Here is a 24,421-nt window from a genome sequence, read left to right on the forward strand (position 1 = left end):
TTCTCTTTTCCCCCTTCTACTATTTGACTACTTTACTTAGTAGTCTTGTCTACGCAACCATCCGTCTCTGCATCGGACGTTCTTTTTATATTTTTTCCAAAAAAAAAGAAAAGGAAAAATTAAAAAATTGGGAAAAGAAAAAATTAGAGGAGTCAAGATCTAAAAAGGAAAACAAAAGCAAAAAAGAAAAAAAGAAAGCTCTATCGTCCATATCCTATTTTCCAAGATTCCATTGTCATATCCAATTCCGTTTTCTTTTCTTGTTTCCCCCCTCATCCAATCCCGTCCATCATTTACTCCTTTTTCTTGTGAATGCAAGTGGCACTAAGAAATCCAACCCCCAGACAAATTTTCCTACGCAACAACACAAAAACCTCATTTCTGCTCCCTTCTCATATCCATTCCTATCGTCTCGGAACTTTCTCAACAACCTTTCCGACTTTGCGACAGCGTCGCGATTCTAGACTTATGTGTTCTCGTTCCTACTGTCGTTACCAATCTATTTATTCCGAAACCTCTGATCGCTGAATTTCACACACCATACCCTTGTTGATGCTGGTGGAGAATTCGTAGTGTCCAGAGTTGGATTCACTCCATGTTGTAACGAAGTCCACGAATTAAGACGATTGATGATTACAACCCCGCGATCGCCTACCGACGATTCGACGAGATGCCGTTCTCCTCCTCCTCCTCCTCCTCCTCCTCCACCCCCGAGGTGTCTACCACCCCGCTCGCAGATTACTTCTGGATCGCTGGTGTTGATGGCACGGAAATTTTGGAGACTTTTCAAAGACTGGGCGACGAATACAGAGCAAACAGTGCCACCTCCCCTGGCCCCGCTCTTGCGGACACTATCGAAGAAGATGCGGACGCGGAGGAGGCACACGATCCCCGTCTGGACTCCCTCTCTCGACCCAATTCCATGGCTGGAGGCCGCAATTCCTTCCAGCGATTCTCAATGCGCTCGGGAGATTCCAGTGAATCCAGCGGGAATGGTACCAGCAGCAACCGGAGCAGTCTAACCATTAAGGGCAATCCATCGCCCAGGGGGTCATCGTTCCTAGAAGATTTCGACTTTGACAAGGCCCTGTACAAATTTGCGAACGAGCGGGAGTCATTCCTGTCAGATCTGAGTCTAAGTGCCGGAGCAATCACTCCCACGTCACGCCCCAGGTCCAGGTTACGTACACAGAAGATTGTCTCCGAGGAGGCGCCCTCCCAGCCATCCAGCCTGCTTCGATCAGGCATTGGTAGTGTGCGGCGTCATATGGCATTCAGAGACATGAACAGTATGAAACGGCAGCCGTCAGTTGCTCGTCAGGGTGAGTTTGCGACTTTACAGGAGCTGTGAGCACCCCAGTTTGCTAACCACAATTTCAAACAGCTTCTATTCGGACCTCGCGACGACTCAGTAACTACAACTCAGTTATCCCGGCACCGCAACCGTTGGAAATCTCCCCTACCATGCATCCCCTGAAACGCCGTTTCGAGCCCGTTCTCCTCGACCGGTACCCAACTAAAGGAATGTCTGACGAGCTGAAGCAGCGGGGCAACTTCCCGGACTATGTTCCGATGTTTGCCTTTCCGAACGATATCCATATTGTTTCTTCAGACCAGCGACCGCGCTCTACCTGGCACGGGTTTGTCATGACAACAGATAATGGTTCACGACTGCACGCCATTTGTATTATTATATGGATTCCACTGAATCCGCGAGCTGCAGAGGAGTTAGAAAAACGCTGCGAGGAGTGGCGAAAAGACAACATGACAGACGAAGAGCGAGAGCTAGCGGCCAGTCTCGGTGAAAGGCTAGCGAGTGAACGGGCCAAACTCTCGAGACTGCTAGCCCAACTTCCCACGGTTCCTTCAGGGTCGGAACAAAGAGAACAATTGGAGGATGAAATCAGCGCGGTTGAAGAGAAAATCGGCTTAATGACCGATCTTTTACGCCCAGTCCGGCATGGCGCAGCATCGAAAATCGAGGGTCTGACTGACGGCGACACAGGATTCTGGATCCCTCGCGCTTATGGTATTCTTGGGCGGGAAGAAAGCATGACGAGTTTCTGGAAAGAATGGCTGAAAGCAGTAATTGTGCCCATGACCGAGGGAAACATTCAACGGATTCCTCCAAGCTCTCCACGGATGGGGATGTGGCAACCCTTGGAACGATATGTGATGAACCTATGCACTGAGGCATTTAGCCCCAATTCATCCAAAACCCAGGTAGAGCTTTCGGTCCGGGAGCTGCGCCTATTTGCGCGAAAGGAGGCTACCAACGAACTGCCGGGCTCCCGTAATACGGATCTCTATGCTTTATTCCGAACTTTGTCGCTGCCGAATATTATCATTCTTTTCGAGTATGCACTGACCGAATCGCGTATAATATTCTTGTCGTCCCATACTTCGATGCTTTACTTGGCGACTAGAGCCCTGGTTGATCTGTTGTTTCCCTTCCAGTGGACTGGAGTGCTCATTCCTGTTTTGCCTGCGCGTTTGATCCAAGCTCTCGAAGCTCCTTGTCCTTACATTGTAGGTATCGAGCGAAGGTATGAAAAGGTCGAGTTGCCATCAGATGACTTCGTCTTGGTGGATCTCGACGCAGACCTCATTGAGAGTACAGTTCGGCCGACGCCCCTGCCGCGTCACCAGCGGAGGAAGCTACATTCGCTGCTTCAATTGGCCGCCCCCCATCACAGTCGGTGCGGTGTCCCAACCGGTCCGCCAGCATATGCAGTTGAGACGTTTCCGTTCGATGCGTTTATGTCGGAGAATTCATCTATCTTCCACTCCAAAGCGCAGTCCACTCAATTAGCTAAATACGTTAGTCTAAACTCGAGCGCATTCGGCCAGGCTTCGATGCCCGGAACGTATGCGCCTCTAGTATTCAATGCTTATCTGCATGCTCGCTATGAGCAGGTTCCGTCTAGGGGATATTCGTCCAAGGGTTCTGACAGGCCGGGAACCGGATCGTCCAAGGCTGGATCGCCTCCTTCACCTAGGGATAGCTCTCCCACCTCCGGCCATTTCCCGGCTTCCTCGCGAAATGATTCAGGAATGGCTCTTCAGGCATCTTTGCGCGAGAAACGCTCAGGTCATTTCGATGCTGCATCGCGAAGAAGTTCGTCGTTCGGTATGGAGTTAAGAGGAGGTGTCCCAAGACGGCCAAGCGCTCCTTTCCTAGGTCACACTTCGAATTTATCCGTGACAACCCTGAATACGGATTATAATTCTGGATCAACTTACGCTCCCTCTGTCTATGCCCAATCGACTGTTGCTGCGTCTACAATTGTTCCCCAGCCTTCTTCGCAACCAATTCACAACTCCGAAGGTACCTGTTGGGTGGAGGGACATTGCTTGCAAGTGCTGCCATGCGATGACAAGTCTATCTGTGCAATATGTGATGAAAGGGCCGATGAAGCCATGTACAAGTGTAATGCCTGCAAGACTCTTGTTCACAACCGCTGTGCCTTACAGATCTGCCTGGTGTGTCCCGCTGCATTCCATCCAGAACAGATTCGCGCCGCATTTGTAAGGTGTTTTGCCAGCTTGCTTTACACCTATAAGAAATTCTTACAACCTGCTTCCGGTGATAAGAAAAAAGCGGGCCTGACTTATAGCTTCAACATGGAGGCGTTCCTGAAGAGCTTGCCAGGCGAGCACGCCGAATATGCTGCCGTCCTGCAGCAAACACAAAGTAAGCCATCACTTCAAAACCAACTTACTGCCTTTAAGGTCCTTGTCACTAACATCCTATCAGGCTTCAACGAATTCATCAGTGAAAGAGAAAGAGTCAACCCCAAGTCAAAAGATCCAAGAATGGCGCTTTTTGATGAGATTGTCTTGTCTAAACGTAATCGTGGGCGGACTTCTTTCTTCTCCAGCCGGATGCAGACGGATTTCCTTTCGGATACGTCAAATCATCTTTGGGTAACTGCCAGTGCTAGTTCCTTCGGTCCAGGTAGCAGAGGCCAACAAGGTCTTTCTGGGGATTATACCCGTGTCGTCACTAGAGGTTTGTCATCTCTGATATGCGATCTACCACTTTTCCCCGCTAACAACTATTCTACAGCACCAGCAAAACTCGATAACAGCCTGATGAAAGAGCCCCGCATGATCCACGGAGCCCCTCGGGTATCGAAGACGGCAAACAACGCTCGTAGAAAGCCGCTGCCTAAGCTCATGAACGGGCTGGCCATTTCACCCCCATAAAGGTGAAACACGGCTGGTGGAGTGCATATCTCTAGTTACTATTGGATATGGCATATCCCGTGTTGTACGCATGCCACGTATCCTCAGGTCTTATCTCGCAAAGTGCAGATGCAGAGAGTCATGTGGATGTTTGCTGCGGAAATCGATGGAAGTCATACCCACAAATACCTGCATTTTGGGGACTCAAAACCTTTGTCAATGACGTTCTTCGGCACTGGTAGCGTGAACTTCTTTGGCTCACGCGCTATATGACTGCCGCGGCATATTAGCCCTTTGAGAAATGGGCGCTGCGACTTATTTACTGCACAGAACGATGAGTTGAAAATATCCTTACATTTGCATCTCAGAGGGTGCAACGAGGTGCATCGGACATACAGAATATCCTACGCCTAACCATATCCCCGTAATGATCATGACCATGGCATACCACTGACTCCGGTTTTGAGTTGTGGAGGTACATACGTTGCATACATTCATGTGTGTACGCAAATGCGCACATACACCTTTTGTGCTGATCCAGCCACTTAATATTTGCAATCTTTAGAGGATCTGCACATGATCGTGCTTTCCCGCTTATTCTATCCTGCCTTGTTTTGGTATTTGTTGTGTTGCTTTCAATACCCCTTTCAATTGGTTGATCCTATTGTCTTATGTGTTCCATTTCTCTTAAGATATCGGTGGCTCACTTCCTGTTCATATTTCCCTACTCAACTAATCATGGCCCGCTTCCGAGACAACACAAACCAAGTGCAGAGATAGACGATAATATGTATGAGTAGAATATGTAACCTGTATACCTCATCGTTCTTGAGTGGCTGGCGGACAAATAGACCCTTACTTGGCCATGCGTGATACCACCCAAGAATAGCCCTCGGTCAGGGAATGATGTTGGTGGATATCGGCGGGCCAACGAGAGACGGTACAGATAACACCATGCAAGGCTTTTTCCTCGTATCATAGCCCTTTAGGTTGTGGATCGCTGGAGCTTCTGATAACATCTGCCCCGTAGACAATGAACATGAAGTCGCAAGGTTGGGTCACACCAAGATAATTTCCAGTCAGACTAGAGAAGTTGTTGAGATGTCTTATAAAGGCTCCGGGCGATAGTCCATCCACAGTATTACTTCGCCGACATGGAACCTCTCGAATGGATGAAGGTTACCTCAGATACTAGGTAGTGTACTGTCCATACAAAGCGTGCCTAAGGTTACTGTCGGTCATGGGCAATAGGCTAATCTTATTGGCGGAGAAATCGACTCCGCTCCCCGTAGTGCGGAGCTGAAATTCCGGGGAAATTTAGCCGTCGGAAGAAGAGCATCTTACCAACTTCATTCATTCACGACCCTAGTCGTGTCGTTTTCCTCACGTTGTATTGGCAAATGTGATTGTGGTCTCTCCTTTTCGTTCCCTTTTTTTTTTTCTTTTTTTTATAGTGCCCCCGTCCAAGGATTCTCAACCAACTCGAGTTGCTCCTACTTATTGGGCGTGTTGTGATTCGATTTAGTAGTGTCGGCCCTTGCCTATTGACATCTCGGGTACTGCACACTAGTCGCTTATCTCTAATCGACCCTTCCATCCCAGCTGCCCTGATAAAGCCCACACCCTCCCTTCTATTGTTTGGTTAGGGTTTAAAGTACCAGTCGACTACGTGTGAATGTGAATATTTCTGTGAGGGTCTCATTCTGGATCTCAGTGCTTTGTCGGTTGTCTCTATTTTTGTTTTGATTGAAATACTAGATTTGGCGCTGCGGTGGGATTAGCCTTTCACCTCCTGTCCTTTTTTCTTCCTCTTGGAGTTTCGGCATCTTTCGGATACAGTATGAAGGTGCAGAGTACTGCCCATGCAATGAGATGATGCAGACCGCCATTCATAAGCCCGTGGCTATGACACTCTTACCTGAAACCTCTTCCCCTATTACCTCCCTCAAAGGACCTTCTTCCTTTGCTATCACTTCTCCTGTCCAAAACCTGCCCCCGGAGCCCTCTCATGCCGTTGCCATTATATATGGCCCCAATCAGGAGGCTATCGTCCAAGTTGTCGCTGAAATCCTGGGAAAGCCATGGACAACGGAATCATCCCTGTCCACGCTTGGCCGGGGCAGTAATGCTGTCGTGACCGGGATATTGGCAGATGACCTGGGTCGCGCTCTGGAAGGGTGCGCGAAGCCTGCCAGTATCTTAATCAACACGCACTGCGTGGATGATGGATCATTTCCAGAAGAATCACTCACCGACCGCTGTGACTATGAGTTTCTCTATTCCCTTCGGAGTCCTTTCTTTCGCCGCGATCTAACCCGGTTTTTGTCTTTGATCCTGGGCCAAACCAGGCCACACGAAGATTTGAAGACCAAAAACCGCACTAACTTTATCTCCACGACCTTTCCGGACGTCCATGCGGCGCTACCCAATCTTGACATTCTGTCAGTGGGTTCTGATGCAGTCGAGATCCGTGTAGATCTATTGGTTGAGCCCTCGCCTGTGGGTATCTCCAACCGGGTACCCAGCCTGCGGTACGTGGGCCAGCAGTTGATGTTGCTTCGGCAGCATACTGAGCTGCCAATCATCTTCACCACGCGGTGCACTAAGGAGAATGGTAAGTTCCCTATGGATGATCCGGGACTATTTTACAGGTACCTTCGCCGGGCGATCCAGTGGGGTGTCGAGTATATAGATGTCGAACTGTGGCTTCCAGAGGATATTCGGAAACAGTTGGCGGAAGTCAAAGGAAATAGCATCATCATGTCAGCATTTCATGATTTCTCAGGGACGTGGAAATGGACATCCCCCGAGGCACCGCGGATTTTCGCGGAAAGTGCCAAATATGCGGACATTGTGAAGATGATTGCTATGGTCAATACGGTCGAGGCCAATTACGAACTTGAGTATTTTCGCTCAACGATCAAGAGGGCCCATGGGTCGTACCCCCTCCTGTCGGCTGTCAACATGGGACAGATGGGCCAGCTCTCACGAGCACTCAACACTGTGTTTTCACCTATCACGCATCCGCTATTGCCGATGATTGCAGCGCCGGGACAACTGACCGCGGCGGAGATTAACGAGGCTCTTCATATTATGGGACAGCTGCCCAAGCGCGACCTGTACGCCATCGGATCATTTCGCTCAACACCGCAGTCGATGTTTATGGAGAAATGTTTTAACGAACTGAGCCTGCCGCACACCCTGACTTCGATTGACCGTGGACCCATGGGTTCCTTCGAACGAGTGATTACCCAGCCCTCCTTTGGTGGAGCATCGGTGCATCCGCCTATCTCGAGCAGCACCACATGCATTCCAGCCATCAGTGATGCTGCCCGTGCGATTGGATTAGTCGATACGATTGTGGCAGCCAAAAGCGCTGCACCAAATGCTCAGTTGATTGGGGAGAATGCGACATGGAAGGGGATCCGGGCAACGTTAACCCGAGATTATGTCCCGTCGGCATATCGTGGCCGAGCGGCGATTATTTTAGCAGGTAGTGAGAGTGAGGCATCAGCAGCCATCTTTGCACTGCGCAGCTTAGGCGTTGGAGCGATCTACACGGTGGGGTTCCGGGCAAGCGGGCCGCTGGCCGATGGATTAGAGCCATTCACGTCGATCCAGTCAGTGAAACTGGTTGAGCAGCCTTTTGTGATTGTATCCGCGCTGCCGCCAGAGAAGTCGCTGCTGGTCCAGCCGCTGTTGCGACACTACCGAACGAGTGGTCGAGCCTCACCACCATCTACACGGGGGAAAGTGTACCTCGACTTGACTCGAGGTGAACGCACGGGGGACCCCGTAGGAGTCGCTGTGCGTGCGGGGTGGACAGCATACGGAATTGAAGATGTGAATGCATGGACAACTGTGGAGACGCTGCGACTGCTGGTGGGACAGAATGTACCGTTTGATTTTGTGCGAATGGCGTCAGGTCGAGTGTTTTGATTTGATGTATATATATTGAAGTACTGATAGATGAATCAGACTTATGTGCAGCAAACCGGTTTCAAGGAAGGTGGGGGGGTGTGAAGGAGGGCAGACCAGAGCCAATACTTGTCAGACCAGGCTGATTGCAGTAAGTTGAATTCAATTGGGACCAGATTCTTGCAGAATATAAAATAATATTCTAAGGGTTTAATTAAATTAGCGGAAGGACGGAGCCGTACAGTTTTCGTATAGGTCTCTCTGAGATTATACTACATCGGGACTAGGGATCCAGATGGTGTGACAAAACCATCCTTGCCAGGTAATCTACTGTACATTTGAAAGGAGAAGATGAACGTGAAGACTGCGGATGCATATCATGTTATTGCCGACCGGACGGCAGTCCGTGATGGACAGGGGAAAATCCCGTCGAGGATAAAAGACATTTAACCGAGATCTTGCAGATCACTAAGGTTGCACCACTACTGAGTACTTAAGTCAAAAGGATGGGAAGGTTTTGCTTGTTAAACGCCATGGTAAATTAGACTCGAAGTGTATTTATTCAGTAGTATTAGAAAAAAAGGTTTTGGTAATTCTGGTAAGCCAGACTGTAAGCGACCATCCCCGCATCGGCTGTATCTCCGTCACGCTAGCCCTCATCCAGTGTAGTCCCACTCGTGTTCTCCACGTTTTTCCACTACGTTTAAATCTGGGGTCATTCTCTCACTCTTAATCTCCTCTTCTTTTCCCTTTTTAAACCCTTTGCTTCTCCAATGCTTGTCAAGAATCTTGCTTATACTTCTCCCCGTATATTTACCTTTTGTGTCTACCCTATATTCACCGGTCTACCTGCACAAACAGGCATATGTCATGTAATGTGGCCATGTCCCGGCCTCAGGTCAGCATCGACCGGCTAACTCCCCGCCGAGTCAATGCCGAACCGCGAGAGTCGATGAATTGCAAGTCATGTCGGAAGAGAAAGGTAATTAAAAAAATAAATAAAACCAAGCAAAAACCTCCTACCACTCGTCGCGAACAGTTGATTCTAAAAAATTGATTAGATCAAGTGCAACCGACTGCGCCCAAGTTGTGAGGCTTGCAAGGTGTTTCAGTGCCCTTGTATATATGGTACACAACAGACAGAGGATGCCGTATTCATGTCTGATCCACTAACGGACGTCTTCAGATGCCGTACCGAAAAAACGTGGCCCTAAAACAGATGTCTTGGAGGCCCTCCTTAAGCGCGTCGATGGTTTGGAAAAGCGACTACAGGATGACAATCATCCCCTGTCGCCCACCTCCTCTGCCTCTCCTACTAAGTCAATGGAGCAACTGGCGGCACAGGTGAACTTTCACCCTCCACCTCCATCGCATACATTTCCCCCACCTCCGACGCCTCAGCAATCTTCTCAGAGTCACAGGCTACCTGACTCAATGCTGGACGTTTACTTTGCTCGACTTCATGGCAAGCCCTACTTTATCTTGGATGAGTCTGCCACCCGCCAGCTACATCAGCGAGGACAATTGCCCGTGTGTTTATCCATGGCTATCCATGCTCTGACGATAAGGTCCGTCACAACCTGTCTTGTCCTCTCGAAGGCTTTCTGACATTGCACAGATATACCGTTCTCAACCCTTCTCAAGGTCTAGACTATGCTTGCCAGGCCCGACGCTTAGTGGACATTGATGATCCCTCTATTGAGGGGTTGCAGACTCTTCTACTATTATCGCAGACCTTTTTCGCTTATGGTTATGGTAGAAAGGCCTACATGGCATTGAGTAAGCATCCCAGCCCTAGTATGCTTGCCCCATAACTAACATGCATAGGCAATGCTGTTGCTATGGTCTTGGCTTTGGACCTGTATCGTGAACTACCCGCTCAAAGCCCGTCACGTAGTTCAGAACGTGAGATGAGGCGTCGTCTCTTTTGGACGGCTTATACCATGGATCGCTTTCTTACTTGTGGCTCTAAGCGGCCCTGTCTTCTCGCTGATCATTCCATCGTGCTACGATTACCTTCCGCTGGACCGGAAACTGGCGAATGGTTTAACCCGGTCGGTCCTAACATCCAGTTCACATCCGACCGTCGCAAGGGCCCAGGAGCCGCTGCTCTTTTGGTCGATATCACTCGAATTCTGGGCGTCACCCACCGCTACTTAGCTGCTGGAGGTGTCAAAGGTGACTCGCACTTTCCTTGGCATGCTCTCTCCAACTTGTCCAAGATCCGTCAGGAACTTGACATCTGGGCGGCCGGCACGCAGGATTTATTCGCCTCAATCGAGGCCCTGTTTGGTCATCCAGAGAGCACACTTCTGCTTCTCAGCAAATTAATATATCACCTAGTCCATTGCCTGTTGTATCGACCGTTTCTTCCTATTGACCTCGCTGAGCTCCGCGGGACGGGCCAGCATCAGTCGTGGCAGATTGAGGCTACCACACTTTGTTTCTCGCACGCCAATGCTATCGCCGAGTTGGTTGAGCTGGCGCGCCATGCGCCGCGCATTGAATGGCCGGACTTAATAGCCTACTGTGTCTGCACCGCTGGTACTGTTCACATTCACGGCGTTCATTACAATGGCCGCGAAGGTGAAGTATTCGCATCGAGTGCTGACTTCCTTACGCGTGAGATGAACCAGCTAACATGGCTGCGTCACTCCTGTTCGGGAGTTCAGCATCAGCGCGAGATGCTGCAAGCCATTTCGGCATGCCATGCAGGTCTGGTGCGAACATTAGCTGCGCGACCGGTGCGGTTCGCGCCAGTCTTCCATCTGGAGGATTTCTTCGATCGGTATCCAGGATTAGCTGTTGAAGGAGCGCATGTAAGATTAGTGGATATAGATGACCCGTGAGTTCTCTCTGTTGTTAAGCCTTAATGATCTCAACCTGACGGTGATTTAAAGCGCCCGCTTTGACCGCGCGGATGCCCACGACGGGAATAGAGCGATTTATCCGGCGATCCCACCAGCTACGCCAACTCTCCCATCACAAGCCGGTCGAAGCAACTCGATCAGCTTCAACCCACCTCAGCCATCACCCTCACCGTGGCTTGGCCCCGATCTGAGCCTTCCAGACGGCGGTCTCGGGTTCTCTCCGTCCGCGGTAAACACCTCTCCAGCCGCATTCCTCTCCGAATCATTCAACGCACCCACACCACCGTCACAACCGCAATACGCCACTTTCCCCTTTGAAGCGTCCGTTCCGGGTACAGCTTTGACGCCAGACGCTCAGTCCCAGGGTAGCGCCTCGGGGGCGGGAGCGGGGCCGGGTGAGCAAAGCTCGTCCGAGAAGGACCCATTCCTAAGCTTGTTGGAGCAGCTAGCGGAAAATGAGCACTCGCAAGGGGGTCCGAGCGAGTTGGACTTCTTTCTAGGGGAGAGCTTAGAGGCACCGGGGGAAGGATGCCAGGATGAACTTGAAGTTGTTGATGCTTAGTTTATGATACCCTCTATAGCACTGTGATGTATAATATATATATATATATATATATGAATTTATGAACGACGATGGCATATACGATGATTCTACTATGAACGAACTCCTGCCTAGCTGAAGTCACGGGTGATGGACTCTACTAGTATAAGTCATGTCACGTCTGAAGCTAGTAAAGAAATCCCCACGTAAAAGGGCTCTTCCCCTCAGCCCCTCTTCAATGCTTCACGCTAGGGACTTTTACCGAAGAGCTAAAGGGCAAGAAAAAAACAGTTGGCAATACTCCACAAGCGCGATCGAACTAAAACCCACACCCGCAATCATACCATTACCCCATGAGCCAATCGCGTGGAAAGACCAAGACACTTGCCCCCGGAGGATATACCTGATCGGGTCAATCGTCGTCAATCCCGAAGCCCTACCTTTAGTAGCTTGGTATACCTTGGGGTCAAACTTGTCAGATCCGACGGTCCAGATATCCGTGGAACGGAATTGAGGGTTATTTTTGCACACCCTCGGAGTAACGAAGACCCAAAATATGAATCCTGAGCTATCTTTTTCCAACGGCCTTAGTGCTTCCCCGTGTATTGTAAGGGGCGGTTTTGGCCTATGTTCCTGCAGGTACGTATCTTCTCTAATGTGCTCCATGTGGGTTTTAATTTATGTTCAACGATGATCTCAATTATTGTGAAGAGTAGAGTAACATGTGAAAGCATGGTAGAAGCCCTTGTCGAGATTGGTATAGGCTTGACTCTCCTGTATCCAAGTCATATTATACTTTCTGAACGCGCCGCCTTTACGATGATCAGTTTATCATACGGACAAAAGTAAACCAGAGGATATAGATATTAGACAATTAACCGATGAAATGAAAGTCCAGCGATCACTCGAGACTATCGTTGCGCTGATATACTTATCAGGACTGAATGCATAAGAACAGATGGGCGAATAAACGGAATGAAATAAGGATTTCATTGCTATAATATGCATATATATAGGGAAGACTCGTATATTAATCGACCTCACCTGTAGCTCATTCCATTCAGTCAATACAAGACTCGGATTGAAAGTCTCCAATCAATCAGATATCTTACTGTCGCCATCAGACCAGATACTTCGTCAAGGAAGGTTACTATGTCATTATCAGTAAATCATTCAGTTTTAGACTTAAGTTCTACATGCATCAAGAGCCTTGTAGCCCTAGAGTCTCTGCGCTGACCTTTTTTCCAATATTTGGTCCCTCACCCATCGGATCTCAAACGCAACTACATCAGGACGGATAAGGTGGACATGGTGACCGCAGTCAGGAAGGTAGGTAAGACGACTATTGGACGACAATCGGAGTTGTTCACCCTGCGCACGCTGATCATAGTGGTCCCAGCGGTCGAGTAGTCTGCGAAAGGCCGCCCGCTGCGCTTCAGTACCGTTGCCCGCCTCCACACCCTTTTCATATATTCGTCGGTAGTCTTGAGAGCCATGGCACCGTATTACACTCAAGGGTCTAACCCCTAGTGCATGGTTCCTGTACTGCTCCTTGCTCCCTAGTGTATTACAGAATTCGACTGCATCTGCAGATTCAGCTTGGGATGTCGAGATTCCTCGTGCAATGTCTGCTGCACGAGCCCTCCACTCGTCTCGAGAGAGTCGAGCACTATCGCGTAACCCTGTGACCTGGCTGAACTTAAGGTCACCCAGTACAGCGTTGATGTCCAGATCTGGATCGTCCAATAACTCAGCTTGCCTCTCCGTCGATGCATCCGCGAGAACCATGCCGGCCACTTCCTCCGGGTAGAGGTGCAGGTACTCGCGCGCAATAATACCACCATAGGAGTGAGCAACTAAGAGAAGAGGCGGAGTCAGACCCGCACTGTGTAGCAATTGATGCAGCTCAGTGGCTGCTGTCGTGGCCGTTGGCTTCGTAGGCCCATCTTGACTGCGTCCTAGGCCGGAACGGTCATAAAGGACAACGGGTGCAAATGTACCAACGAGCCTTTCGACTGCAACGTATGACGAGGCGACGTCTCCTGCGCCTGCGAAAAAGATAACAAGCGGCTCTCCAGTTTTACGAGCGACCCCGCCCATAGAGAGGAAGAGGCTATGTGTTCCGATAGAGAACATCGAGCCACTTTGGCTACCGTGTGTATCGGATGTCATGAGGCAATGGAGATCTATAGCATGATCTAGTATTGAATTGGTGTGGCTTCGGATCTAAATGGTGGAGCTAGAAGAGGTTAGTATATTATGTCCGATGTTGGGATTTAGTCGGCCTTTGGTATAAATACCATATCACGTGGGAGACTCTCTCACTGCACTCATCATTTCTCGACGGAGGATATCCGCAAGTTGCCTCTGGTACCACAATATTCAACTCTGGCAGCGCAACGCTCCCTGCCAAAAAAGTTCAAAATGGTTCCTCAATATCCCTGTGGGTTTTCGGAGAGTTACGGTGGGGTACACAGGTTATTACTGGGAGAAGTAAAGTATGAGCTTTCAGTGAGACTTTAGGCTTACCAGTGACACAGGTAGCTGAACATGAGTTTCAAAGATGGGGCTTCTCTTTTCTGATTGTTTACAGCCAGACCAGCCAAGTATTGAGGCTTGCAGACTGTGCTAATTCATCATAGGTCCTGAAGAACTCTTTACGCCCTTAGCGTGTTTAAAGGCAACCTGACGCGTCTATCCAGGCAGTAAGATCAGCTGCGTGCATCGTCCTTAATGTAGGGACAATGCAAGGCAGCTTCACCAAGGCGTGACCAGGCAAGATAATAACGTTATCATTGGTTCATGGAGCTACTTGTATAACTTAGGAACCAGGATACAATTGCCTCATAGAGCACATGTGACCATTGGACCCTTTGTTTCCGGGTGAGTGAATCACTCCCCTTGTCTGTCTAGCATACCGAGGAAACCGAAGGGACTTTTTATTAAAATTCAGTGAATCCACTACCATTGGGCGGTTTAGACAAGTTAGAGCTCTTTGTATAAGAAAGCTGCTTTCTGGTTATTGAGAGCGACTTCAATATTTTCATCCCATACTGCTAGCCAATGGATATATTTCTTGATTCTTAGCCACGCTTCTGTCTTCGATCAGTTACAATGATCATAGATCTTCCCATCCCCGCTCTTACGTTTTTCCTTGTAACGTATTGGCACATATCCGCGGCCTCTTCACTGCCTGTGGTTGATCTAGGTTATGAGCTCCATCAAGCATTCTCGCTAAATGTAAGGCGCTATTTCACCACAACACCAAGGCATGAGCGACTGACACTACCGCAGGAGACTACCGGACTCTACAATTTCAGTAATATCAGATACGCTGCCCCACCTCTGGGAAGCCTACGGTTTCGAGCCCCGTTGCCGCCGAAGGTCAACCGCGCTGGAGTCCAGACAGGAGCGGTGGGTAGGATTTGCCCACAGGCTACTCCGATATGGAGCAGATATATCATGCCGCAGTTTTTGACAAGCTACTTTACAAATGCAACGTTTGGCGCCTCCCTTGATGTCTCCTCCTATCCAGTCCCACTTGTCCAGGACCCCAGAATCTCGGAAGATTGCCTTTTCCTTGATGTTGTGGTTCCACAGAAAGTATTTAATCGAGCTCAGGGCAGAACCCCGGTACCTAAAGAAAGTTTGGCTCCGGTTATCGTATATTTCTATGGCGGTGGATATGTTCTAGGTGACAAGAGTGGTGTTGATGCATCTGGTCTCATTCAACGGAGTCAACAGCAGGGAAAAGACGGGATCATTTATGTGGCTCTGAACTACAGGGTAAGTATTTCGCTCTTTGTAGGTGAGAAGAAAACGGCACCTTATCGCTGACTACAACCTCATAGCTCGGTGCATTTGGCTGGCTTGCGGGTCACACAGTATCCCGGAAAGGGACCCCCAATGCCGCACTTCATGACCAGCGACTCGGCTTAACCTGGGTAACTCAGAATATTCATCTGTTCGGAGGTGATGCCGATCGAGTCACTGTTATGGGCGTATCTGCCGGATCAGGGTCCATCCTTCATCAGCTCACTGCGTACAAAGGGCTTCAGGGACCTTCTCTATTCCAACAAGCCATCCTGCAAAGCCCCGCCTGGGAGCCGAACTATGATACAGACAAGCAGGAACGGACATTTCGCCAATATCTCAAGCTCCTCAACGTTAGTACCATCGAGGAGGCTCGCCAGCTATCTTCTGACAAACTCATTGCTGCCAACGTCCACCAGGTATCAATCTCACTCTACGGAACATTCACCTATGGCCCCGTGGTGGACGGCGTCTTTGTTTCTGATGTCCCGGGCAAACTTCTACTGCGCGGCGAGTTCGATCACAACGTGAAGATATTGAATGGTCATACACTGAACGAAGCTCTCATGTACACGCCCCCACTCAGTTTTCAAGATGGGGGTCTACTCGCACTCATAGATGAGCACTTCCTTGACCTTTCGGAAGATATGAAAGACACCATCATCAATGTTCTATACCCGCCCATCCTGGATGGGAAGTACGGGTACCGCGGTTGGGTCGAACGAGTCTCCTCCGCCCTCTCAGACATATGTTTTCAGTGCAACTCATACCACTTGAATCACGCATACAGGAACAGCACTTACACCTACGTATTCTCCATCCCTCCCGCTATGCACTGGATGGATCATCCATACACATTTTACATTAAAGGTGCAAAGCCACTAGTTGAGAATCCTCTCTTCCAAGTGACAAACGAGACGGTGGCCTTTATCCTGCAAGACTACATTACGAGTTTCGTTCAAACGGGAAGGCCGACTTCTTCACTAGCCCCGCCCCTCGAGATATACGCTCCTGAGAGTCGGGTGGTTAGTATAGGATCGGACAATATCACGAGAATGCGTGATCCAGCTTGCAATGCGCGATGTGTTTACTGGCAAACTGCGTTTACCTATAGTCGGGACGACTTGTGATGCGTATTTCGATAATTGCACGGTGGGTACTGATTATGGGAGGTTGGGACAATGTAGATAACATGGCTGCGGGGATTATGAGGTGTTGCTTTTCAGAAAGGTCTCAGAGCATATGTATGTACTTGGGGAAGAAAACTGCCATTTAATTTAGTTTACTGTGCGGTTCAAGACTCCTTGCTCTCTCTTATTTGTGTCATATGAGCATATCCCTACCCCCGTATCCCAGGCCTCGTATAAAGGCACAGTCACACCTGAACAAGACCCGCACTTCCCCAAAGATAAACTTCTATAAATAGCCCTTCACTGTTCGTGTAAATCTATATAAAATCCACAACCACCATTACAGACACTTAACATATCTGCTCCAACCACCCCAATACCGTAAAATAAAACAGACCCTAAAACAACACCGCCCAAATGGAACCCAACCCAACCCCCAACTACAACCTCCAAGAAATTCTCACCACTGACATACGAACCGAAATTCCCACCGAAACAGTCACCACCATAACATCGCAACCCCCCTTCGTCACCATCCAGGGACTCTTCAACATCCGCGACCTCAGCAGCGGCAATCTGCGCCCGAGATACGCCTACCGCGCCGGCGTTCTATCCAGCATCTCAGACGAGGGTAAAACTTCCCTTCGCGATGTGGGGATATCCACCATCTTCGACCTGCGCAGACACGATGAACGGACGAAATCGCCTAGCCCTGTCATCGAGGGTGTCGAGACCGTCTGGGAACCATATACTCGCGACCCGGAACCGACTAACCCTCTAGCCTTCAAAGAAGAGGATCAGGGCGTCTCCGGGTTTCTTAACATGTTCATGTGTATTATGGAGATCTCGACGCCTGTTTTTAGAAAGGTCTTTCTGCATATTAGGGATTGTCCGCAGAGGCCATTTCTCTTTCATTGTACTGGTATGTATGTATGTATATATGTATATATGTGCAAGTAACTAATGAATCGGGTTCGATCTAATCTAGCCGGTAGAGACCGTACCGGCGTCCTAGCGGCCTTAATCCTCTTGCTAGCGGATACGCCCTCCGACGCTATTGTCCATGACTTCGTCTTGAGTCGCGTCGGAATCGAACCCGCTCGAAAGACGCTAATGGCAGTCTTTCCGACCCTCTCCAGCACTGAGACTCCAGAGAGTGCCGGGTGGCTGGAGCTGATGAGTGTGCGGGCTCCTGCGATGGTTGCGTTTTTGGATACGGTTGAACAGTCTTTCGGGGGCGTGAAGGGGTATTTGACAGGCATATTGGGGTTTTCAAATGAGGATGTGGAAGTTATGCGGGTGAACTTGAAGGGCAATTAACAAGCGTTTCTTATCTGTCTTCCAGAGGATGTTATGATGGAGACATTATTTTGATTGATGGGGATGGGAAAGAACTATGGGGGACTTCATCCTAACATCCTCCCCCACCCACTACGTATTCAATCAATATTTCCCCAATCATGTATCCTAATACTATCTAAGCTCAACGGAGGATAATACAAGCCATAAACGGCATACCAAATTAGGGTCCCGATAGCATCACATGACATGACATCATGACCGGTATAGTCATTCCAACATCATCATACCACTCTCTATAATCTATGAAGCGAAAGGAAAAAAGAAAGTGAAAAAAACGTAGCATAAGATCACCCGAGTAAAGTACCCTAATCCACACGGACAAGAGTTTCTTCCGACCTAAATAAAGGTACAATGAACACCCTCGACACCCTAGCGACAGAACACGGCTGGGTCCATGGCTCCGTGACCAAACCCTTCACGGCCATCGTCACCCTCTACATGGGCCAGCAATTAGCGCTTGAACTTGCCGTACAGGAGATAGTCAGTGTTTTGAATGAGGTATATTACGGGGGTGATAGTGATCTTGGTATCATTTCCCAAACTTTTGTGTACTTTGCAAGATATGGCACAGGTAAAATAGCGGTATTTTTGACTAACTGGTTACCCCTCTCCAAAGACGAATATCTAAAAGATATTTGGAGCACAATAATCCACACGTCCCGGAAGATCCCTCGGGAAAAGCCGCATACGCTTCCTGACGTCCCGACGGCTCTTCAGATCCGTCTCGCTGCCCTTCTCCTGACGCTTAAACGCCAGCCGGACCCGGCGCCGATGCCCACAACCCATCTGCAATCGCCTGTTAATACTCGCCGGGACCTGTCTTGGAGACAGCTGCCGCTGTTCGAGGAGACGGTTTATGAAGCGCTGAAGGATGAGCCCGGGCGACGGGCGGAATTCACCAAGATCGAGACCGAAGGATGGGTGAATTTCATGGCGTTTTTGGCGCTAATTACGAAGGAGCGAATCGTGGGGCTAGAGAGCATCGGGGTGGTAGTCCTTCGGGAAGCATTGGAGGAGAGACACGATTCGCTTCCGTCGGCAGAAGGGGGTGATGATAGGAAGGCCGATGAGGCAACGCGGTTGAATGTGTTTGTAGCTGCAGCGGCCATTTGGGCGGTTATTATGGGGGAGGAGCTGTGGGAGAGAATGGGACAGAAGGATGAGTGTCCAGTGGGACTGTCTCTCGGGCCTGCGCCTAAGCAACTTATTGGAACAATTCCTAAGCGGCGTTGGGAAATGTGGATTGATCGACTTCAATTCCTGAGCCTGCGTGAAGACCTTAAGATATGTACAAGAGAGTTGGCGGCGGAAGCCGCTGCTGTTATGATGCGGGTTCTATGATACTCAAGAAAAACAGGTGTAATGTATGATGTACCACGACTCTATAATTGTGAGTAATGCAATATATATTAGGAAAACTTCACACCCTTGCTCGGATCCCAGGTCCCTTGTGTTCCGAATCGAATCCCCATATCGGGTGACCACACGCCGGGAGCCATCGAAGGTCTTGTGTTGGCTCTTGTTGGTTGGGGTGCAGTTAGTGGCTCATCCCTTGGTGGTTGGTGTTGGACCGGTTGAGGTTGCGGTGGAATTTGAGCCGGTTGCTGAACCGGCGGGACAGGCTGGGCGGGTTGGGCGGGTTGGGCGCTATACTGGCGTAAGTGTGGTTGAGAGAGATTGAGCGAGGCCATCGCCGCAACGCTGGTGATCTCCCTGCTCGAGTCAGCGCCTTGAAGTCCAATATTGAGCCTTCAAACGACCTACTCACCCTTCTATTTGGCTTGCCTCCATCCTCCGCTGATGCACAAATGCTTTGCAGTCATCCCGGAATCGACCTACAATCTTGGCCAGATCATTGTAGAATTTCCGTCCCACCTCGATGTTTGAGATGATTTCCTTGTATTTCAGATAGCCATTTTCCAGCTCTTGCAAGGCTTTCTCCCGCTCCTTGGTCGAAGCATCACCCGTGTGCGCCCGAGTAAATGCACGGTTAGCCTCCCGCACCTGCGCAGAAATCTGGTCTTGCTCGTGCTGCTCCTGGGCCACCATCTCCAGATCTGTATCGTACAGATGCAGCTGCTCCTCGAACAAATCTTCGAACTGGCTCGCCTGGATCGCCTGCATGGGGAACTCCCGCTCCAAGCGGGCGGCTTCCTTGAGAAGGGATTTGCCTGAGAGCTGTCAGTGCTGGTCTTCGAACCCAGCCTTGTAACTTACTGATGTCATCCGATTTGGCTTTGTCCTTCAAAGCCTGCGCTCGGCGTTTCCGTCGGTTCTCCAGCCGACTTACTTCGCTCAAGCAACCCCGTAGCCGAATAGATTCCCGTTCGACCTCTGGCGGAATTGCCGCCCTCCGGCTGCTAGGGACGTACATCTCCAAATCTCGATTAGTACCGGTCAAAACTCGGAAGACCGCCTCCGAGTCTCTCAGCTTTTGCTCTACCAAATTATCGCTACTCTGAGCGGAAGAAAAGTAGCCGTCTATCTCTCGAGAAGTGGTGTACAGCTTCGATGCCGCTGTTTCGGATGACTCTCTGGCCCACCTGTCAGTCCCGTATTTGCGGCGCGAAGAGTCATCCTCTGCCTTTTCTGCGGCGAGTAGTTCAACACCCTCATGGTATGCAGCTTTGTCATTGGCCTTCACCCTAGCGGTATCCTCGAGTGACCTCCGCAACCGGTTCAAACCATCTTGCTGGCGCATTTCTTCCGCATGGGAGACCAACGTAGGTGGTAATCCAAGAGGCTTTTCCAGAGCCTGCAAGGAGCCCGGGAGATTCAGAGACGATAGTAAACTGTGCCAATTAGTATCTTTCTCGCCATGGCCTAGACTATAACACTTACTCCCGTAATTTGTCCGTCATAGTCTCCAGCTCCCCGATAATTGTCTCGTTGACAAGCCGATCACGGCGGTCAGAGTAAATACTGGCAGCGATATGGACGGCATATGGCACCAGCTTAGAAAATAACGGCTGCCCTAAAGGTCCGTTGTCTCCCAACATGGAGATAGCATCGGTCACCTGAGATGGCGCCTTCGCTGCAACCATACATGCGCGATCGATAATCTTCAGTTCTGACTTTGGCGGGACTGGATTAAGATAGATTACATCGTTGTCTTTCTCGGCGCGCTTTAGGTCCTCCGTCACACGGTTCTTTAGTCCCTGCAAGTCCCCTAGCACAGTGCGATTGATCCAACGTGATTCCTTCAGGGCCTCGTTGACACAAACCTCGCTGTCTCGAAGACGAGCCACCTCTTCACCATACTTTCGCTTCTCCAAACAGTCCAAGGACTGGCGATACTGCGCAGCGGCAGCAAAATGATGATGCTTGGCTGTCATATGATGTATCCATTCAGGACTAATAGCATTCGATTGGACCGCATAGTCACCTCCTTCTGCGTAGAAATCGGAGACCTTGGCCGCCAGCCGAGCAATGGAAGCATCTTTCAGCCCATCCTTGACGGCCTTCTGCCAGAAGCACTCTTGCCCCTGCGCGAGAAGGAGCTGTTCCAGACTCTGTAGTGTCATATCATCCATATCCTCCGGGGGAGACGTACGAAGATCAGGAAGGATATCCGTTCGGAGATGTGCCAAGACCCCAGCGGCCTGGCAGAAGTAGTTGCATGCCTGTTTGAGACCATCTGGTGTTGTACGGTTCACCGAGAAGGCTAATTGTGAATATAGTGCTACCAGATTAAAGAGGACATTCGCAAGTTCAAATCGAATATTGTTCTGCGAGACTTGTACTCGTCAGCAAGGACGCTAGAGACCGAATTACTCTTCACGTACTCGGTCTTGAGGTATTGAAACCAAACGCAGGGTACCATGGAAACTCGACTCCAATCTGTAAACTTCCATGTCAGTAACGGCCTTGTGGTCAGTTCCCCCACCGCTATGCTACGTTACTCACATCGACCGGGAACTTTCCACCAAGCCATTTCAACTGCGCAACATATGTAACCAACCGACTGATCCCACTAACATGCGGCTCCTGGACGTGAATCGCTTCATTCCGCAGGCGATCTATGATCAATAGATCATCTGCGAACATATCTGGACGCTGGTCATACTTGGTCGAAATATACTGGGTGATCGCGTCTGACAATGAAACGGTGTGAGAGCCTCGAAAGGGGATCTGAAGGATATTTCTGAGCAATAAATTAGCCTAGGCAGCCAAGCGGGAACAGTATAACTTTAGAGACAGCACATACGATGCCATGCTGGGCAACGGTCAAGAGCGCAATGAGAGAGGGATCGTCGCCGGGCAACTTTTGTTGATGTTTGAAAAACCAACCCCACCGGACAACGGATGACGTTGTGTGTTGGCCTGAGGCACCACATACCCGATATTGTATTTCTACAGATTCACTCCACACAATAATTTGTGGCTACACGACAGGCAGTATTATCGATTAACAGTAAAGTTGTTCATTCTGTATTTGCGTGGAGCCTCGGGCTTATGCACATATGTACTCGGTAAAATATAAATCATCAAAGCATACCCCGGCAGTCGTAACGCCAATGGCCATCTGCACATCGGCTAATGTCCCAGAAATCGCATCAATCCAACTGATTGATCTTCATCTTTATGTATTCGAAGATACTGAGCAAGATCATATTGTTTACTCCAGTACGGATGAGAATAATCGAAAGTCCTTTGTACATACTGGACTTGGCAACCGCAGCCGATGCCTCCCCGACTTCGCTGGATTTGCCGAGTAACACGCTCTGGGCGCGAGTCTTTCGAGTATCAAGCGGATAGGTCTATGACAGTTAGTAACGCACATATAGGCATCATGGTTGCGGTACTTACGCAAAACCACGGAACAGTGCTGCAAATTGCCCCGGCAATCATGGGACCGCCGAATGGGGATTTGTCTGGGCCAAGCTCTTTTGATGCGACTTGCTTTACCGTTTCGTAGACACTGAAGTATAGGCCAGACCCGAGAGTGTCACGTAGAGCGTGCAGATGAAAGCCGGTGTACAGGCCACGGATTCCGTAACGTTTGACAATCTGCCGGATGGCCTCAATAGTGCCGAGACGGGGCTTGTTACGCAATGAGGGGTCATTGACCGCATCTGGCGAGGCTTGGGCCCGATTTGACACCAAGACCGAGGTCTGAACGACATTCTTAGCAAGCTCGAAAGGGCCTTTAACTCGAGTTAGTATTTGAAGCTCAGGTAACGAGGTGCAATTATTCAGCCGTACATGCAAGCGGAGAAGTAATGAGTCCAGCAATTAGTCCAGCAGTGGTGAATGTCACAAAGGTAGAGACGGTAGGCGTGCTGCCCGGTTGATTGTACATAGCCAGAGGAGACTGGCCAGTCATTCTCTCGAAGAAATCTGAGATACGATGTTTGGCAGCATTATATGTAGAGAAGTTTACAACCCGAACAGCTGTAACACTCGCTAGAGGTGGCAGAGCCCCTGCATGCAGGCTCGTCAATTATCGACCATTGACCATTCCAAGTCAGAATTGACGTACCGGCAACGTAGCCACGGGGTCCTTCAGTCCGCCACAAGTAGCGAACACACTGAAACACATTTTTGAAATTGTGGCTAGTGAAGTCAGCACAGCTAGTCCTATTGGATATGTTAAGCACTTACGTCTGCATGCGAGTTTTCACATTTTCGAGAGGAGTCTAGGGGCAACCAATTAGCTTCTCTCCATTCAAACATCCGGTCTGGTCTGAGACGTACCACAGCAAGTGTCGCGCAGATCGTGGAAGTCGCCGAGGCCACCTGGGTCTTGTAGTTCTTGAGGAATTTGTTACGAGTTGCTTCATCCATCATCCAGGTACTACCAGTCGGCATCATGGCAGGTGAAGGTTGTGAGGGGGAAGGAGAGAAGGGCGCATGTTCAGAGTGTTCGTCAAGAGTCATCCCTGGAGGTATCCCATTTGGGGCGAAATGGGAGAGGCCTTGCTTGATTGTCGCTTGTATGTTCGATTCGGTTCAATGTCGTGAAGCAGGCTGGGGAACCCTATGGAACGCAAAGCGGTCTCTCAACGTGCGAGCAGACCGTTCGGCGTCCCACAATTGTCCATGAAGCAGGGGTCTAGACCACCTTTTGTTTCCGGGATTCGATCTGTAGAGAGAAGGTGCGGATACCTCGCGGGGGGAGACAACGTCGTTGGTTAAATCAGTGAAGGGGAGGCGATAATACAGGCCAGTAATAGGGCCGTAGCGACGATGTCCACGTCTTTCGTGTCTGCGCACCCGACACGGCTACGGTCGAAGTTGAATGGTTTTCTGTGACCAAGTGTAGAATACACCAAAGTGCCTTTTCTATCACACTCAAGAACAATCTGATAGCAGGAAAAAAAAGTGCAATTCAGGAGCTACCTATATAGAGGAACCATAGGGTCAGCTTCATCGACCACACTCGGCCTTTACTTCATTTCACCTCTTCTCTACCCGGGCTTTCTTTTTTCTTCGTCTTGGGACCATTGTGCGAAAAAGAGATGCAAAACCAGAGAGGAAAATCAAACCTACCTCCAGGGACGAGACCTCCACTTTGGTGGGTGTGAAAGGAAACCCAATGCAGTGAACACACTCGAATGGGATGAATCGAAGAGGGAGAAGGTTGAGGGGATCACCAA

The 24,421-nt window shown here is 49.7% G+C and overlaps 8 protein-coding genes across 8 annotated transcripts; 6 read left to right on the top strand and 2 right to left on the bottom strand.

Moving 5' to 3' along the window:
• The first annotated feature begins 197 nt into the window (after positions 1 to 197).
• On the top strand, positions 198 to 652 carry BDV38DRAFT_248811 (uncharacterized protein). The gene has a single exon (XM_032054753.1). The coding sequence runs from the start codon at positions 313 to 315 to the stop codon at positions 526 to 528; it is 216 nt and encodes a 71-aa protein (XP_031913002.1). The 5' UTR covers positions 198 to 312; the 3' UTR covers positions 529 to 652.
• BDV38DRAFT_293679 (dDENN domain protein) lies at positions 653 to 4,209 on the top strand (the record flags this gene model as incomplete). Its single annotated transcript, XM_032062303.1, has 4 exons — positions 653 to 1,322; positions 1,385 to 3,694; positions 3,758 to 4,012; positions 4,076 to 4,209. The coding sequence occupies exons 1-4, from the start codon at positions 671 to 673 to the stop codon at positions 4,207 to 4,209; spliced, it is 3,351 nt and encodes a 1,116-aa protein (XP_031913003.1). The 5' UTR covers positions 653 to 670.
• A 1,851-nt stretch (positions 4,210 to 6,060) lies between these two features.
• Positions 6,061 to 11,538, top strand: BDV38DRAFT_271788 (type I 3-dehydroquinase-domain-containing protein; the record flags this gene model as incomplete). The annotated part of the gene is made up of 7 exons (XM_032057376.1): positions 6,061 to 8,113; positions 8,892 to 9,088; positions 9,168 to 9,225; positions 9,293 to 9,674; positions 9,725 to 9,885; positions 9,934 to 10,951; positions 11,046 to 11,538. The coding sequence occupies 7 exons, from the start codon at positions 6,061 to 6,063 to the stop codon at positions 11,536 to 11,538; spliced, it is 4,362 nt and encodes a 1,453-aa protein (XP_031913004.1).
• A 1,197-nt stretch (positions 11,539 to 12,735) lies between these two features.
• On the bottom strand, positions 12,736 to 13,653 carry BDV38DRAFT_271789 (alpha/beta fold hydrolase; the record flags this gene model as incomplete). The annotated part of the gene is made up of 1 exon (XM_032057377.1): positions 12,736 to 13,653. One exon carries the CDS (start codon positions 13,651 to 13,653, stop codon positions 12,736 to 12,738), a length of 918 nt encoding a protein of 305 aa, XP_031913005.1.
• A 978-nt stretch (positions 13,654 to 14,631) lies between these two features.
• Positions 14,632 to 16,678, top strand: BDV38DRAFT_293692 (Alpha/Beta hydrolase protein; the record flags this gene model as incomplete). Its single annotated transcript, XM_032062304.1, has 4 exons — positions 14,632 to 14,757; positions 14,812 to 14,931; positions 14,989 to 15,303; positions 15,369 to 16,678. 4 exons carry the CDS (start codon positions 14,632 to 14,634, stop codon positions 16,458 to 16,460), a joined length of 1,653 nt encoding a protein of 550 aa, XP_031913006.1. The 3' UTR covers positions 16,461 to 16,678.
• Positions 16,679 to 16,753: 75 nt separating this feature from the next.
• Positions 16,754 to 18,039, top strand: BDV38DRAFT_248823 (tyrosine-protein phosphatase). Its single transcript, XM_032054754.1, has 2 exons — positions 16,754 to 17,382; positions 17,449 to 18,039. The coding sequence occupies exons 1-2, from the start codon at positions 16,878 to 16,880 to the stop codon at positions 17,778 to 17,780; spliced, it is 837 nt and encodes a 278-aa protein (XP_031913007.1). The 5' UTR covers positions 16,754 to 16,877; the 3' UTR covers positions 17,781 to 18,039.
• Positions 18,040 to 18,173: 134 nt separating this feature from the next.
• BDV38DRAFT_271792 (DUF3632 domain-containing protein) lies at positions 18,174 to 19,163 on the top strand (the record flags this gene model as incomplete). Its single annotated transcript, XM_032057378.1, has 2 exons — positions 18,174 to 18,348; positions 18,439 to 19,163. 2 exons carry the CDS (start codon positions 18,174 to 18,176, stop codon positions 19,161 to 19,163), a joined length of 900 nt encoding a protein of 299 aa, XP_031913008.1.
• A 68-nt stretch (positions 19,164 to 19,231) lies between these two features.
• On the bottom strand, positions 19,232 to 23,633 carry BDV38DRAFT_283611 (BRO1-like domain-containing protein; the record flags this gene model as incomplete). The annotated part of the gene is made up of 12 exons (XM_032060071.1): positions 19,232 to 19,535; positions 19,591 to 19,993; positions 20,040 to 20,614; positions 20,664 to 21,558; positions 21,608 to 21,662; positions 21,729 to 21,916; positions 22,486 to 22,582; positions 22,632 to 22,969; positions 23,028 to 23,246; positions 23,305 to 23,378; positions 23,427 to 23,461; positions 23,520 to 23,633. The coding sequence occupies 12 exons, from the start codon at positions 23,631 to 23,633 to the stop codon at positions 19,232 to 19,234; spliced, it is 3,297 nt and encodes a 1,098-aa protein (XP_031913009.1).
• Between the last annotated feature and the right edge of the window lie 788 nt (positions 23,634 to 24,421).

This window comes from Aspergillus pseudotamarii (genome assembly GCF_009193445.1).
Source record: "Aspergillus pseudotamarii strain CBS 117625 unplaced genomic scaffold BDV38scaffold_31, whole genome shotgun sequence".
NCBI classification, from domain to species: Eukaryota; Fungi; Ascomycota; class Eurotiomycetes; order Eurotiales; family Aspergillaceae; genus Aspergillus; species Aspergillus pseudotamarii.